Source organism: Crotalus tigris, unplaced genomic scaffold (genome assembly GCF_016545835.1).
Source record: "Crotalus tigris isolate CLP2741 ecotype Arizona unplaced genomic scaffold, ASM1654583v1 scf7180000024167.7108832, whole genome shotgun sequence".
Classification (NCBI taxonomy): domain Eukaryota; kingdom Metazoa; phylum Chordata; class Lepidosauria; order Squamata; family Viperidae; genus Crotalus; species Crotalus tigris.
Window position 1 is genome coordinate 190,581 of NW_024100417.1, and position 12,603 is coordinate 203,183.

The window sequence follows — 12,603 nt, forward strand, 5'->3', positions numbered from 1 at the left end:
CCTGTCTCCATATTTGTTCCTTTTCATAAGCATTTGCTGTAGTGTCCTCAATACTTTGATGCAAAGCTTCTCTTCAGTCCCCATCAGGTCTTTAGTGTGTTGGATTAACCTAGATGATAAAAAAAAAAAATTCAAACCATAATCCTGCTCACAGAAATATAGTATTCACCACTAGCTTTGTTAAGAAATAGTCTGGATTCTTTACTTAAGCAGGCACTAATATAATTGTCTCAGTTCTGTCAAGTCCTAAAATCTATTTATTCCTCTTCCCAGTATATGCCCTGTACATTTTCTCTGTTCTTCTCACTCCTGTTTTTCAGGAGAAGATTCCTATCATAAATTATGACACGACATCTGCTCAACATAAAAGTGAAATGGTTATTTAACATAATTTAATGTGATTGCTATAACTGGACCAGTAGGCGCATACAGCTGAAAGCTCCAATTCAATAAATCATCAAATAGGCCCTAGTTCAGGGGTGTCAAACTGCCAGCCGCAAACTGCATCATGGTGAAACCGCGCTCACCCTATTGCCAGCAATGGGAAAAAAAGTTACGAATCGTCACAACATGTCACATGACATTGCAAGTTTGACACCACTGCCCTAGTTTTACAAAAATTTTATGAGCAATAATGACATATGTTAGGAATGTTCCTCAAAGTCTACATTTCTCTATAGCTAGAGAGCCTATTTACTTAGAGAGAAAGCCACCACTTTCACCTACTTACTTAGAGAGAAAGCCACCACTTTCACAACGTTGATAGGCCTCAGTCCCTTCCATGAAAAGTAGTTCTGGACAGTGCAGGACATCCACAAGGACTGAGAGTTCAGCTTCAACTAGAGGTTGCAAGCGCTCCTCTAGGGCATTGATAATGTCCTGTAATGGCATAGCATTTTCAGTGTAGAGCTATTATTTATTTGTTCATTCAAACTACTCTTTTGTGAACCTGAGATTACCCTGTAAAACAATGTAAAGCTCTTAGAAGTGGCTCTCTCCAAATTAGTGGAAGCAAAACAGGTACACAAAGTAAACCAAAGGATCTAAATTTTATTTATTTAAAACATTGATATGACAATTCAATTCAACCAAGATATTCTGAAAGGCTTAAAACCAGGGTTCTCAACTGGTTTTTCACTACAGATCCCCTTTAAATATCTTTTATGGCCATAGACCACCAAGACTTAACTCAAGATTTAAATAATAACATTTCTTCAAGGTTTTGCAGACCCTGTGTGAGAACACTGCAGCCCCCCTATGGATCCGTGGACCACAGATTGAGAACCACTAATTTTAAAAAAAAGCAGAAATAAAGCCTAACAATAAAAATGCAAAACTACAATATATATACACTAACAACCATAAACAATACAATGATAAAATGTCAATCCAAGCAATAGGAACACCATCAACCAATCAGCGCTCCAGCACATTGCAACCCAAATTCCTGAGGAATATACTCAAATTATCCAAGCTTCTGGAGTACAGAAGTACAGAATTTGAGTTCCTCCAGAGGATCATTTAAATTCTTCTTTTTGAGATATGCCTGATTAAGAGACAAGCATATAGTGGTCCCTCAAAACCAGTTATGAGTTTGTACCTGCAACTTCTCAATGATGTTCTTGTAGTCCCACTGATTGGTTGTAGCTGAAACTCGAGGGAAAGTACGTGATGCTGTCTTATAGTTGGAAGCATTCCTTTGGGCATTGCTAATCGAACTGCTGTTTAACAAGGAGCTGGCATGGGCATCCAAATCCATGGGTAAGGCAATGGACCGACTTTTAGCTGAAAGAACAAAACATTTATATTGAGGGAAGCATTTTAAGTACAGCACTGATGACAAGGATGATACTGGGTTCAAACAATAACCTTGGTCATTCCACCAAACTATCAAAAATAAAGATCACATCCCCAAAATAAAGATCATATTGTACATGTGTTAATTACATACTCAGAGAATTTTCACAATTTTTAACCTGTTGTATAATGTAGGAATTTGTAATTCTTTCCTCACTTGTCCTAATTCTGTTGAATCTTCCTGCCATATCTGCAGACATTTTTTAGAAAAAAAAGTATTAGTAAAAATGAAAGCTGCTTTTTGATCAAAGTTGGGGAAAGTGGGAGAAAGATCACTGAAATCATAACCAGGGAGGAAAGAATTGATCCTTCCTTCCATATTGCTGTGATTCTCATCTGTCCAAAGATAAATAAAAATAAACTCTCATTGTGGAAAGTTACACAATTAAACACTATGTTAAACAGCAGTCATGCGAATTTTTCAGTTCCTGTGTTAGTCCAAAAAGCAAATCCAAATAATACATAATCCACAAAACTGTATTATTTAAGGATGGACAAAGCATTTAGTTTGCTTTCCTTATATTTATTTATTGATTAAAATTTATATGCCACCCATTCAAGCAACTTTTGATGGCTACAGTGCTTGTCAATTTGTTTTATAATGGCAACCATAAAATAACTCCAACTCCCCATTTTATATAGCTGAAATGAAAAGAACAGGGGTCCCCAACCCATGGTCCATGGACTGGCACCGGGCTGCAGCATGCCAGAAACCAGTCCACGCAAACAAGCAAAGCCCCATTTGCAGGATGCAGGCAGTACATAAAACCACGACCCCTACAGTCTGTGGAAAAACCTCTCAACAGAACCGGTCCCTGGTGCCCAAAAGGTTGGGGACCTCTGAACACGAAGATGAGAACTTGGTGTAAATGAATTAATTCTGTAATCAAAAGTGTGTGCCTTTTGAAGCAGCTTCTGCTGGTAGATCTCAGATCGATCCTGCATGCCTTAAGTCTGCCCTCCTTCGTTCCAAAGAGATGTTTAGGTATTGCTCCTTACCAACCATAGCCAATGTGCGAATACAAGTTTCCACTGAGCTCTTCTGCTGCTGCTGCAGCCAAGAACATTCCAGAAGTCTCATGGTAGATTGGAGGAGCTGCACCACAATAGTCTGGTGTGTCTGAAAGGGAGAAGAAACATTTAAGGACTTCTGCTGAAATCCTGCTTTTATTTCCATTGCAGCTCCACCCAGGGTGCAAAGAAATAAGTCTACAAGACCCACAACTGGAATGCCTACATTAAAAAAATGCAGTTGTGATATGGGACATGACTTGGATCTGAAATAATGTTTAGGCAATTAATACTATTATATTTCAAACAATTATTCTTGTTTACAAAAGGAAATGGAAAATAGATTCAACTATTGTAAGGCTTCAATTGTACCTGTAAGGAAGTGCTATTCTCAGAGAAAGGGGAGCTGAAGAATGCATTGATAGTGTCCAGCACCACCGTCAGCACATATTTCTCCAAGGCAGGATCTGACAAGCGCTTTTCACGTTTCTTGCACACCTGAAGGTGGAATTAAAACAAAATTTGAACAACATTAGGAATCTCCTAATTACAATCTAAAAAATCCTGACAGCAGCTCTGTCCTACCATTAGTCCCATGCTGCAGAGGGAGGCTGTGGGCATGACAGATTGCCTTTCATGCACCCTAATCATTTGTTGGCAGAGGTGAGTTTTTGCAGTTCACAATTTTACAAATCTTAACCACAGATTAGTTCATTCAGACATCTGAACAGTTCCGCAGTGCAGTGAGTACAGGAGGCAAGAGAAGCTTTTGCCTATGCATGCCATCAATCCTCTCTGAAGGCAAACCTTGGCAGAGAGTTCCCAGGGCTGTGCCTTCTACCAAGCAGGAACAAATGTGTGTAATCTTTGATCCTAATAGGACAATATAATAAAACATTACCTTGTTCAAAGAATGGCATTCTGACCTCTGGCATACTGAACGTATGAAAAGCTGAGTTCTTGAACTCAGCATTCCATTATCCAACAGCAGAGAGTCAGAAATTCAGAGGGATTTCACAAGCATCATAATGGCAACTGTGTAGGTAGGCTTCAAAATTTAATATTCAAAGGTTTACTACATTAGAATAGCTAGTTGTCATAGCTAACCTCTTTGTAAAAGTGTACACATAACCGGAGAGCATTGCTTTGTTTCACTATAGAAGGAAAACCCATGTTAGCCTGTGGTGAGAGAAAAATCAGGACTCTGATAGCTCCTTTTTTAGACTACTTTTTTTTTAAGGCACAAGCTTTCATGAGCCACAACTCACTTCATCATCTCAGGTTATCTAATGGAAAGTATAACCAAAATATTTGGCATTCAATGGATTATAATGTAGGAGCTTTTTTGTACTTTTACATAAATATAAGAACACTCCTTCTAACTCAGATAATTACCTACTTAAGCCTGGCCAACTAGATACTTCTGGGATACTCACAAGCAAGAGATGAGACAAGAGATGAGTGCCTTGCCCACCACTGTTCCCTGCAACTGGTATCCACTCCTAAAGCTGAAGCTGGTGTCTCCCTTTTTTCATGCTTTTGGCTGTGGTTAGTTATAATGAATCACAATCTTAATGTTTATGATTATGATTATGATTAGTCCTAATTAATCTTTAAGGATCATTAAGGAATCACTAATGAAAGTGGCTGAATCTATTTTTGTTGATGGGCAACCAAGCACTTTTAGCATTGAATTTCAGAGACCAGTCAGGTGTTATGTAGGAAGCTCTTTTCATTAATTTATTAAACTAGTTCAAGTTTCCCCAGACTGATATCCTTCACATATGTTTTGATGGCACCAATTCGGAGAAAGTGGAGGCATCAATTTATGTAGCTATCTGTTCACATATTAGGGGCCAAAGGATTTTCTCATAAATTTCAACACTTACCCTAGCCATGTCAAGGGTGAAGTTCTCAAACAGTGTCCAGATGTGATTGCTGGTATAGATCTCCTTCATCTCCACCTCTGTGTCTACATAGCAATGATTGACAAAATTGACATATGCAATTTTCACCTGAAAGACCAGAGTAAAAGAGGCAAGGATTTAAAGACTGGACATGTTGCAAGAACAGAATCAAAGCTCCTCCACAGTCATCACTTTTTGGGGGGAGGGGAGAAGCCGAGGGGATAGCCCTTTCCTCTTTATTAGCACCATTTATGCTCTTGAGAAAATTATCTACAACTGTAAAAATCAAAGGAAAAGGGGGATTTGACGAAGTAACAGTTCATAAAACCATCGTCAATCTGATACCCTGCTTTTTTCTAAAAAGTGACAGGATATCAAGGAAGTAAATCCATTTTATTCTTGTAAAAATCCCCTGAAGATAAGGCTGAAAAATAATTCCATAATCATCATGATTCATATATCTCTGGTGACCCCTCTGGTAAGGAAAATACTGGACAACTTAATTGCAAGCCTAATCCTACAATACCCTTAAATTCTTCAAAGAGATAGAATTATGTGAGTCAATAGAGAGATCTTACTATTATGTATTTATAGTCTTACGTTCTTAAAATTACTGGCTATAAAGTTGCCCAGTGGTAACTGAACAGGACTTTTCTAAACCTGACCGGTCTTTACAGCTCACTGCTTTGTTACTTTGAGCAAACCTATCTGTTTTGCACAAGCATAGGTGACATGTATCTAGAAAACACATTTTCTTCATATAGAGCCTGGCCTCATCACATACGTAAGGATAGAAACCCAGAATCTTATAACTATAAAGCTATTTGTCAGCCATAGATGACACCTATAGTGTATCCTTACATTACCTCAGTAATACAGTCTTCGTGAGTGACTACTCGCACCACATCCTCCAAAGGAAGTAGAGATGTGCACTTGATTTCTGTGTATACATTTTTGCCTTCAGCACAGGCAGCCAGCAAATCCACCAAAGAGATATGGTACATGAGGGGACTGTTCTCCTCTATCCCATCCCGAGCTGCTGTCATCATCTCCAACATGTTGGCTAGGGAGGTCTTGTCATTATAGAACACCACAACATCATCCCCAGCATTGGTAATCTACAGCAAAGGGACAAGACTGCTACTTAAATATCTTTGGTTCTCTCCAATCTACTTCTCACGTGCCATATTCTGCTCACTGAGTTGAGCTCAATACCTAGTGATTACATCCATGTTATTGTCTTGGCAAGAATTCACCATTACATCCTTTTAGAATATTCTTTCAATCTAATGCATAGCCCTGAATATTTCCCTGAGGGTACTCCATTCAAATACTAGCCAGGTACAGCAATGATTAACTTTTTCAGGATCAGTCAAAGTCAGCTAGGTCCTACCACCTTTTCTGTAATACCATAATAGAATTAAATAGTTTACTCATAATACATAGAGAACAAATCTACTAACAAGAGTATCTTCCTATATTGAATATTTTTTCCTCCTGTCCCTTATTTTTTAAGACAGTACAGTCTGAAGCTCCTAGGACTGAAATAACCTTAGTGGCATGTGATTCTTGCTTGTTTGGCTCCTGGTGCAGTATATCTATATCCTTCTAGAATATTATTTTCTCCAGTGTATGGGGCAGTATACAAACACTGTCAAATAAATAAAACTATATCTTGGCATTAAAATATGACAGAATTGTTATGCAACAAATACTCTTCCAATCTGTAGTTTAAAAAATCCCAATGCAAATTTGTATTTCCTCTGGCAGTGGGAAGAGTAAACCATATCACATAACCTAACTCTACGGTCTTTTCAGTTTTTCAAACTTGGCAATTTTAATTTGCTGGCTGGTAAACTCTGGAAATTGAAGTCTACAGATCTTAAAGCTGCCAAGTCTGAAAAACACTGAATTAGAGGATGGCATTTGAATGGCTATTATACATTACTATACTGCTTAATAGAGGTATCGCCAACCTGGTTCTACATCTTTTCCACCACAATCACCATCATCCCTGACCATTGGCTATTCAAGCTGAGATCAAAAGAGCCTTCTAGTAAAAAACTATGAAGATGGTTACAAAACAGCAAACAAGAATAGAAAGGATGGGAAATGGGTATGAATATTTGAACATCTGGCTGTGGCATCTGTTGCACTAAGTAATAGCTATCCTTTTTCCCCATACAGTCAGCATTACAGCTGATTGTGTTACATAATTTGGCAGCTGTTTTATATACAGGAATGTACAGAGTAAGAATAGGCATTACAAAATTGAAAGGCATTAAATAAATACTACACCAGGGGTCTTCAAACTTGGCCCTTTTATGACTTGTGGACTTCAACTCCCAGAATTCCTCAGCCAGCGAGAGTTGAAGTCCACAAGTCATAAAAGGGCCAAGTTTGAAGACCCCTGGTGTAGTATTTATTTAATGCCTGTACTACACTGTCAAGCTGCTAAATTGCTTTAATAAATCAACTCCTGGTTTGGAAGACCATAACCTTAGTTCACCAGGGTTCAACCCTTCATTATTAAAGCTTGACAGATATTTGGAGGAAGACTTCACACCTCATTATTTTGAAAAGATCAGACAGGTTGCCTTGTATATGTTATTTTTCCAAGGCTCATTTTTGTATTATCTTAATACTTTATATTTCTTGTTTTGAGAACATTAAGCAAGAGGTTTGTGAGGAACAAATTATTTCCTGAAGTTCTTAAAGTAGGAATGGGGATAGTTCAAATCAGAGCCTCACCTCTGTAATTTCTCAGGACCTGTTACCAGATTACATTTAACATTACTTGGTTTCCTCTGCTAATCTACAATGGCTCTACCCCCTATTTATGTGTAAACACTTCCTAGTCTGTTTCCATTCATTTTATCCTGTTCCTCTTTTCTACCCTTTCCCAGAGACCTTGAATCTCACCTCAGTCATGATCATGTCCTGGCATTTCTTAATGTACTTGCCCTCAGCCTTGATGATAGTGTGAAGGAAATCAAGATACTGAACATGGCGCCCATGTGTAGCCAGACAATGGATGAAATGTTGTAGCACCCCTTCACTGATCTCAGAGCACAGCTGATAATTGTTCAGAAAGATGTGCTGCATTGTCTCTGCCTCCAGAAGCTGTCAAGAAACAATTGTTATCATTCATATGTATCTAAACCCGATGTGTAACCCGTAGATCACATACATTTTATAAAACATTTGGAAGAGCTTCCATAGACCTTCCAGAATTTGCTAGCAAACTGTAGTTTTTAACATGAGAGAAAGTACAAATCATTAAATACATGGAAGTAATAATATGATGAACATTAAATAAAGTTAATTTTAAATGACATTTAATCCAAATAATTCATATTTTTGTCTTAAATTCATCCACTTTTGACACTTTCCCTCTCAGTACATTATTTAAAATTGGAGCATTTGGCTCAAAAGAGCTTATGCACTAACATTAATCCTAAAAATCTTTTTTTATTATTTATCTGCCTATCTAGTATCAACTCTCAGGAAAACTCCAATTTCCAATCCCTTCTGGTTACCTTGGTCAGATGCAATGTCAAAATGTGGTGCGAATAAAATAGAAGGTGGAAAATAAAGCAGCCACCTTATCTTAGATCAGGAAGGGCCCATATCATTCCATTGAGTGGAATTTTTTTTGTTTGTGTGGGGGAATGACCTCGGAGACAGGGGAAACAGCCACAGCCAGAGGAACGTCAGACAAGAAGCAGCTTAGCCACAAAAGGGGAAACATCTCAGAAGAGACCCTCCCTAATTTCTTGGGTTGTAAAAAGTGAGGAGGGAGAAAAAGCACTTTCAGGCTTGCAAGATTGTCCTAATGTAAAAGGTAAATGTTTCCCCTGTCCAGTCATTTCCAACTCTAGGGTGGGGTGCTCATCTCTCGTTCTTTGCCAAGAGAGCCAGCATTGTCCAACGACACTTCCGCTGAGGCCCAAGGAATACTGTCTCCCAATGCAATCTTACATTAAATAGAATAAGTACATCTGGTCACGCTTCCTGTCTGGACTACCACAATAGGCTGACATCTTATTAAATGGATATGCCTATTTAAGAGCTTGTTTTGTATTTTTATATATTTCCCACCTCAAAATAGCAAGATATTATACTATCTGTTTTCAACAGACATGATCAAAGGGTTCACCCTAGGAGGAATCCAAACATTTAATGGAAAAAAAATGCAATTCATATTTCATAAGCAACTGTATTCTTCACAATGGCTTGGTTGAAAAAAGTTCATATTATTTTGGCTTTAGAGTTAATATAAAATATTGTGCCACCTAAGCTGGACCTATCGGCCACCTCCATCATCTTCATTCACTACAACCCTTTCAAATGTGTTTGCTACCACTTGAGATTGTAATAGCAACCTCAGTATTTTTAGGATATGTTAATGTCCTATTTGCTATTCTGAGAAAAGGAACTTTTCTCAGAAAAAGCTATTGTAATAGAGGTCCTTATGGGCAGCATCTGCAGAGAGCAACTAATTTAAATTTTAAACATTGTTTGCCACCAAGACAAAAAAATTTTGACACAATTTTATTCAGAAAGCCTTGCTGAACAATGGAGAGCATCCGAGTTTGGAAAGCAAAGTCTTAGGAGTGCTGCCAACTGCTTTCCTATAAGTTAGTGGACCACAGCGACAGCTGCAACAGCTAGAGCAACTCTGAAAAAGACATGGATGTAGGAATTATGATTGGGCCCCTAAGCAGCAGATGGGAAGCAAAATCTGTTGCCCTTCTCAACCGGTTATGTGAATCACATAACAGCCCTATTTGGCCTTATAAATCATTTGAAGCAACGAAGCTATTATATTTATTACAAATACTACACAAGTTAATTTGAGCAGAAATTGGAGAACTATCAGAATTCAACTTTTTCAACACATTGGGATTTTTTGGACATTTCCACCTTCTTTTATTTGTCCCTTCTTTCTTACCCCAGTAGTAAGGAACAAGTTGAGATGCTTATGCAGAAGGGTCTGATTTTCTTGGTTGCCCGCACAAAATTTCTGTAGGAACTGGTGGGTTAATCTTAAAATCTCCAACATTTTGGCATCACCCTGCATATGTTTAGAACAAAAGAAAGTCAGTTGCCTAGAAAAACTGCACAAATTCCTTCTTTGGAAACTTTCAAGAAAATGGAAATGAATGATTTAGATATATAATTACTGTTTTTAAGGAAGATTGTACTAGAATAAATTTATTATCCAATAAGAACCTAAGAGCCATCACTTTCTGGTATTCCAATCAAGTGCCTGTCTTCCAGCCTCTTCTTCCTACCTTCTCATAAGGGATTTGCAACAGATCCAGCATCACTTTGTGGGCATCCATATTTTTCAGCAAACGCTGCTGTTTTTTTCGCATCTGCTCACCAACACCACACATTTTATTTAGTCGCTCCAGAATCTGGAGAAAGTAAAGAAAACACCTAATGAAAGAGGGGATAAGAGAAATATACTCCAAGCTTGAGGAGGTGAGGAGGTAAAGTAGACATCCCTGAAGGAGTGAGGACAGTATTACAGCAGAGATTGGCAGCCACATGTGTGTGTGTATATGTGTGTATCCATATATATGGATACAAAGCCTGTTTCTTAACCACTTTAGGAAACTGCTTCTTAATTGCCTTTCAATTGTTAACAACCTTTGGAGAGATATGTTTTATAAGACCAGTGAGTCCCTTCAATCCTTAGAGAAAGAAGTTTTAAATACAAGTTTAAGGATGTTATGTATAGGTGTAGGTATAGGTATAGGTGTGTGCGTGTGTGTGTGTACGTATGCACACGCACACACACACATGCATACCTATACCTATATACATATATATACATACATATATACATACATACATATATATACATACATACATACATACATACATACATACATACATACATATAAAACAGCCTTATATTTAAGTTTATATAGACAGAATAAGGGTCAAGATGGATTTGAAATAAGATTGTGAAATTAAATGTAAGAACCCTCCCTGTGGGACAATTTTTTTGTATTCTTAAAAAAAAACGATGATAGGATGTAACTTTGAAGATTGAACACTAGAGGGAACCAGAAGGAAAAACATTGTAATTAAAGGAAACTGAAATTTAATTTATTAATACAGAATGAAGAAAAATAGCTTAATATTAAATGTTCTGAAGTATATTTATGAACAATCGACCCAGAAGATAATCTTAAGAGTATCTGTCATTATTGGTAGATTGTTGAAGAGATAAGAGGAATAAGGATAAGACTGAGACTGATTTGAAAGTGTATTTTAAAATGACAAGATACAGGAAAGGTATGGAAAAAGATGCAACACTGGTTATACAAATAATAAACCAAAAGAGTGATTTGGATAATTTTTCTACAAAAAAAAATGGATTTACAAAAGTGACCTGTTAAACTTTTGAAAGATTTTATGAGAAGAGACAAAGAAAAAATAAAAAGAAATCAAATTCTAGGACTTTACGGAAGGAATATAAGGTTAGTTTATTAGATCAAGTTTAAAATAAATAGGTTTTATCTCTGGTAACCCTTAGTGAACGTTTGCTGACCAAGACTGACAGATGAGGCTTTAAGGATTTGTTTATGGATGAGCTATGGGAAGAAGAGATCATTTGTGGCATATTTTAAGATAACATGATAGGTTACTAAAATAGTTTATCCTTGTTATAATGAAGGGGAAAATCGTTTCTTTATATATTTCTTTTCTTTTTCTTTACTGTTATTTTTTTCATTCTTTTTATTTGTCTTTCTATTTTCCCTTTTCTGCATTTTCTATTTTTTCCTTTTTTACTCTTTTATTATTTCAGTTTGAATCAGTTTTTATCTTTTTAATTATACTGTTCAATAGTTATTTTAAAAAAAAACGCACCTCAATCTTTTGAGAAGCAGTATAAGATGTCCTCAAGTAATAGCCAAAGTAAAACTGGGGGATTCTGGTTTCTTCACCGTTTTACAATACCACAGGAAACTGATGGACAGCTCCTTATTTATATATGTTTACCCCAAACTTTAGGGACAGAAAGTCATTTTACCACGATTTTATTCCTACAGCAATCCTGCCTGGTTGGTTGCTGACTCATAAATACCATCTATCGTGTTGCAGTATCTATCGTATTGCAGTGGAATGGCACTTTTATTCTTCCATCTAATCCTTTTTTTAATTGTTCTGCTTGTGCTTATGCAGCCAAAAGAATACTATTAAATATCAGCAGATGTGAAACAATGCACAAATATTCACAACCAAAACAAACCAACTGGAAGAAAAATAAGTGGAATGGAGTCCTAAAATAACTCTATATAATATCTCCACAACATGAAATGCTCTGGATAGAAGTAGAATAGAAGGGACTGAAACAGAAACAGGGAGAAACAAGGAGGATGAGGCAGAGTTTTTTTTAAGGTACCAAAAGAACCATCTAATTTATTCTTTCTTTCTTTCTCTCTTTCTTTCTTTCTTTTGCCATTGATAGATGTCTTCTGAGTTGGAAGAGAGAAATGTTAAGAATCATCAATGGCCAGATCCAAGTTTTTAATATAACTAGAATCAGGCACAACAGGTATTAACAAGGAGAACAGCAAAGGATTTATATTTCTTCAAGCATGATTCTTATTTGGGGTAAAACAATAAAATAACCCTTAAAATGTGCCCTACTGAAGCAAAAGCAGATTTTCTATACCGTATGTTGGAGAGCCAGTGGTTTGGAGGAGTAGCTTATGATCCACTGGTACCATGTAGTCCCAGTTTGGCAAGTCAAGTTTTGGACAATTTGTAGCAATCCTTTAAGTGCTGGTCAGCATATTAGACACCA

The 12,603-nt window shown here is 37.0% G+C and overlaps 1 protein-coding gene across 2 annotated transcripts in view; it reads right to left on the bottom strand.

Annotated features, from left to right (window-relative positions):
• The window catches only part of ITPR3 (inositol 1,4,5-trisphosphate receptor type 3), a 106,752-nt gene that overhangs the window by 27,705 nt on the left and 66,444 nt on the right, over positions 1–12,603 (bottom strand). For both annotated transcript variants that reach the window (XM_039323422.1, XM_039323423.1), the window contains exons 28-37: positions 10,073–10,198; positions 9,730–9,852; positions 7,698–7,898; positions 5,642–5,893; positions 4,758–4,883; positions 3,241–3,366; positions 2,857–2,977; positions 1,601–1,785; positions 731–879; positions 1–109 (exon numbers count right to left, since the gene is read on the bottom strand). In XM_039323422.1, the coding sequence (XP_039179356.1) occupies positions 1–109; positions 731–879; positions 1,601–1,785; positions 2,857–2,977; positions 3,241–3,366; positions 4,758–4,883; positions 5,642–5,893; positions 7,698–7,898; positions 9,730–9,852; positions 10,073–10,198 (1,518 nt within the window). The remainder of the gene's footprint in view (positions 110–730; positions 880–1,600; positions 1,786–2,856; positions 2,978–3,240; positions 3,367–4,757; positions 4,884–5,641; positions 5,894–7,697; positions 7,899–9,729; positions 9,853–10,072; positions 10,199–12,603) is intronic.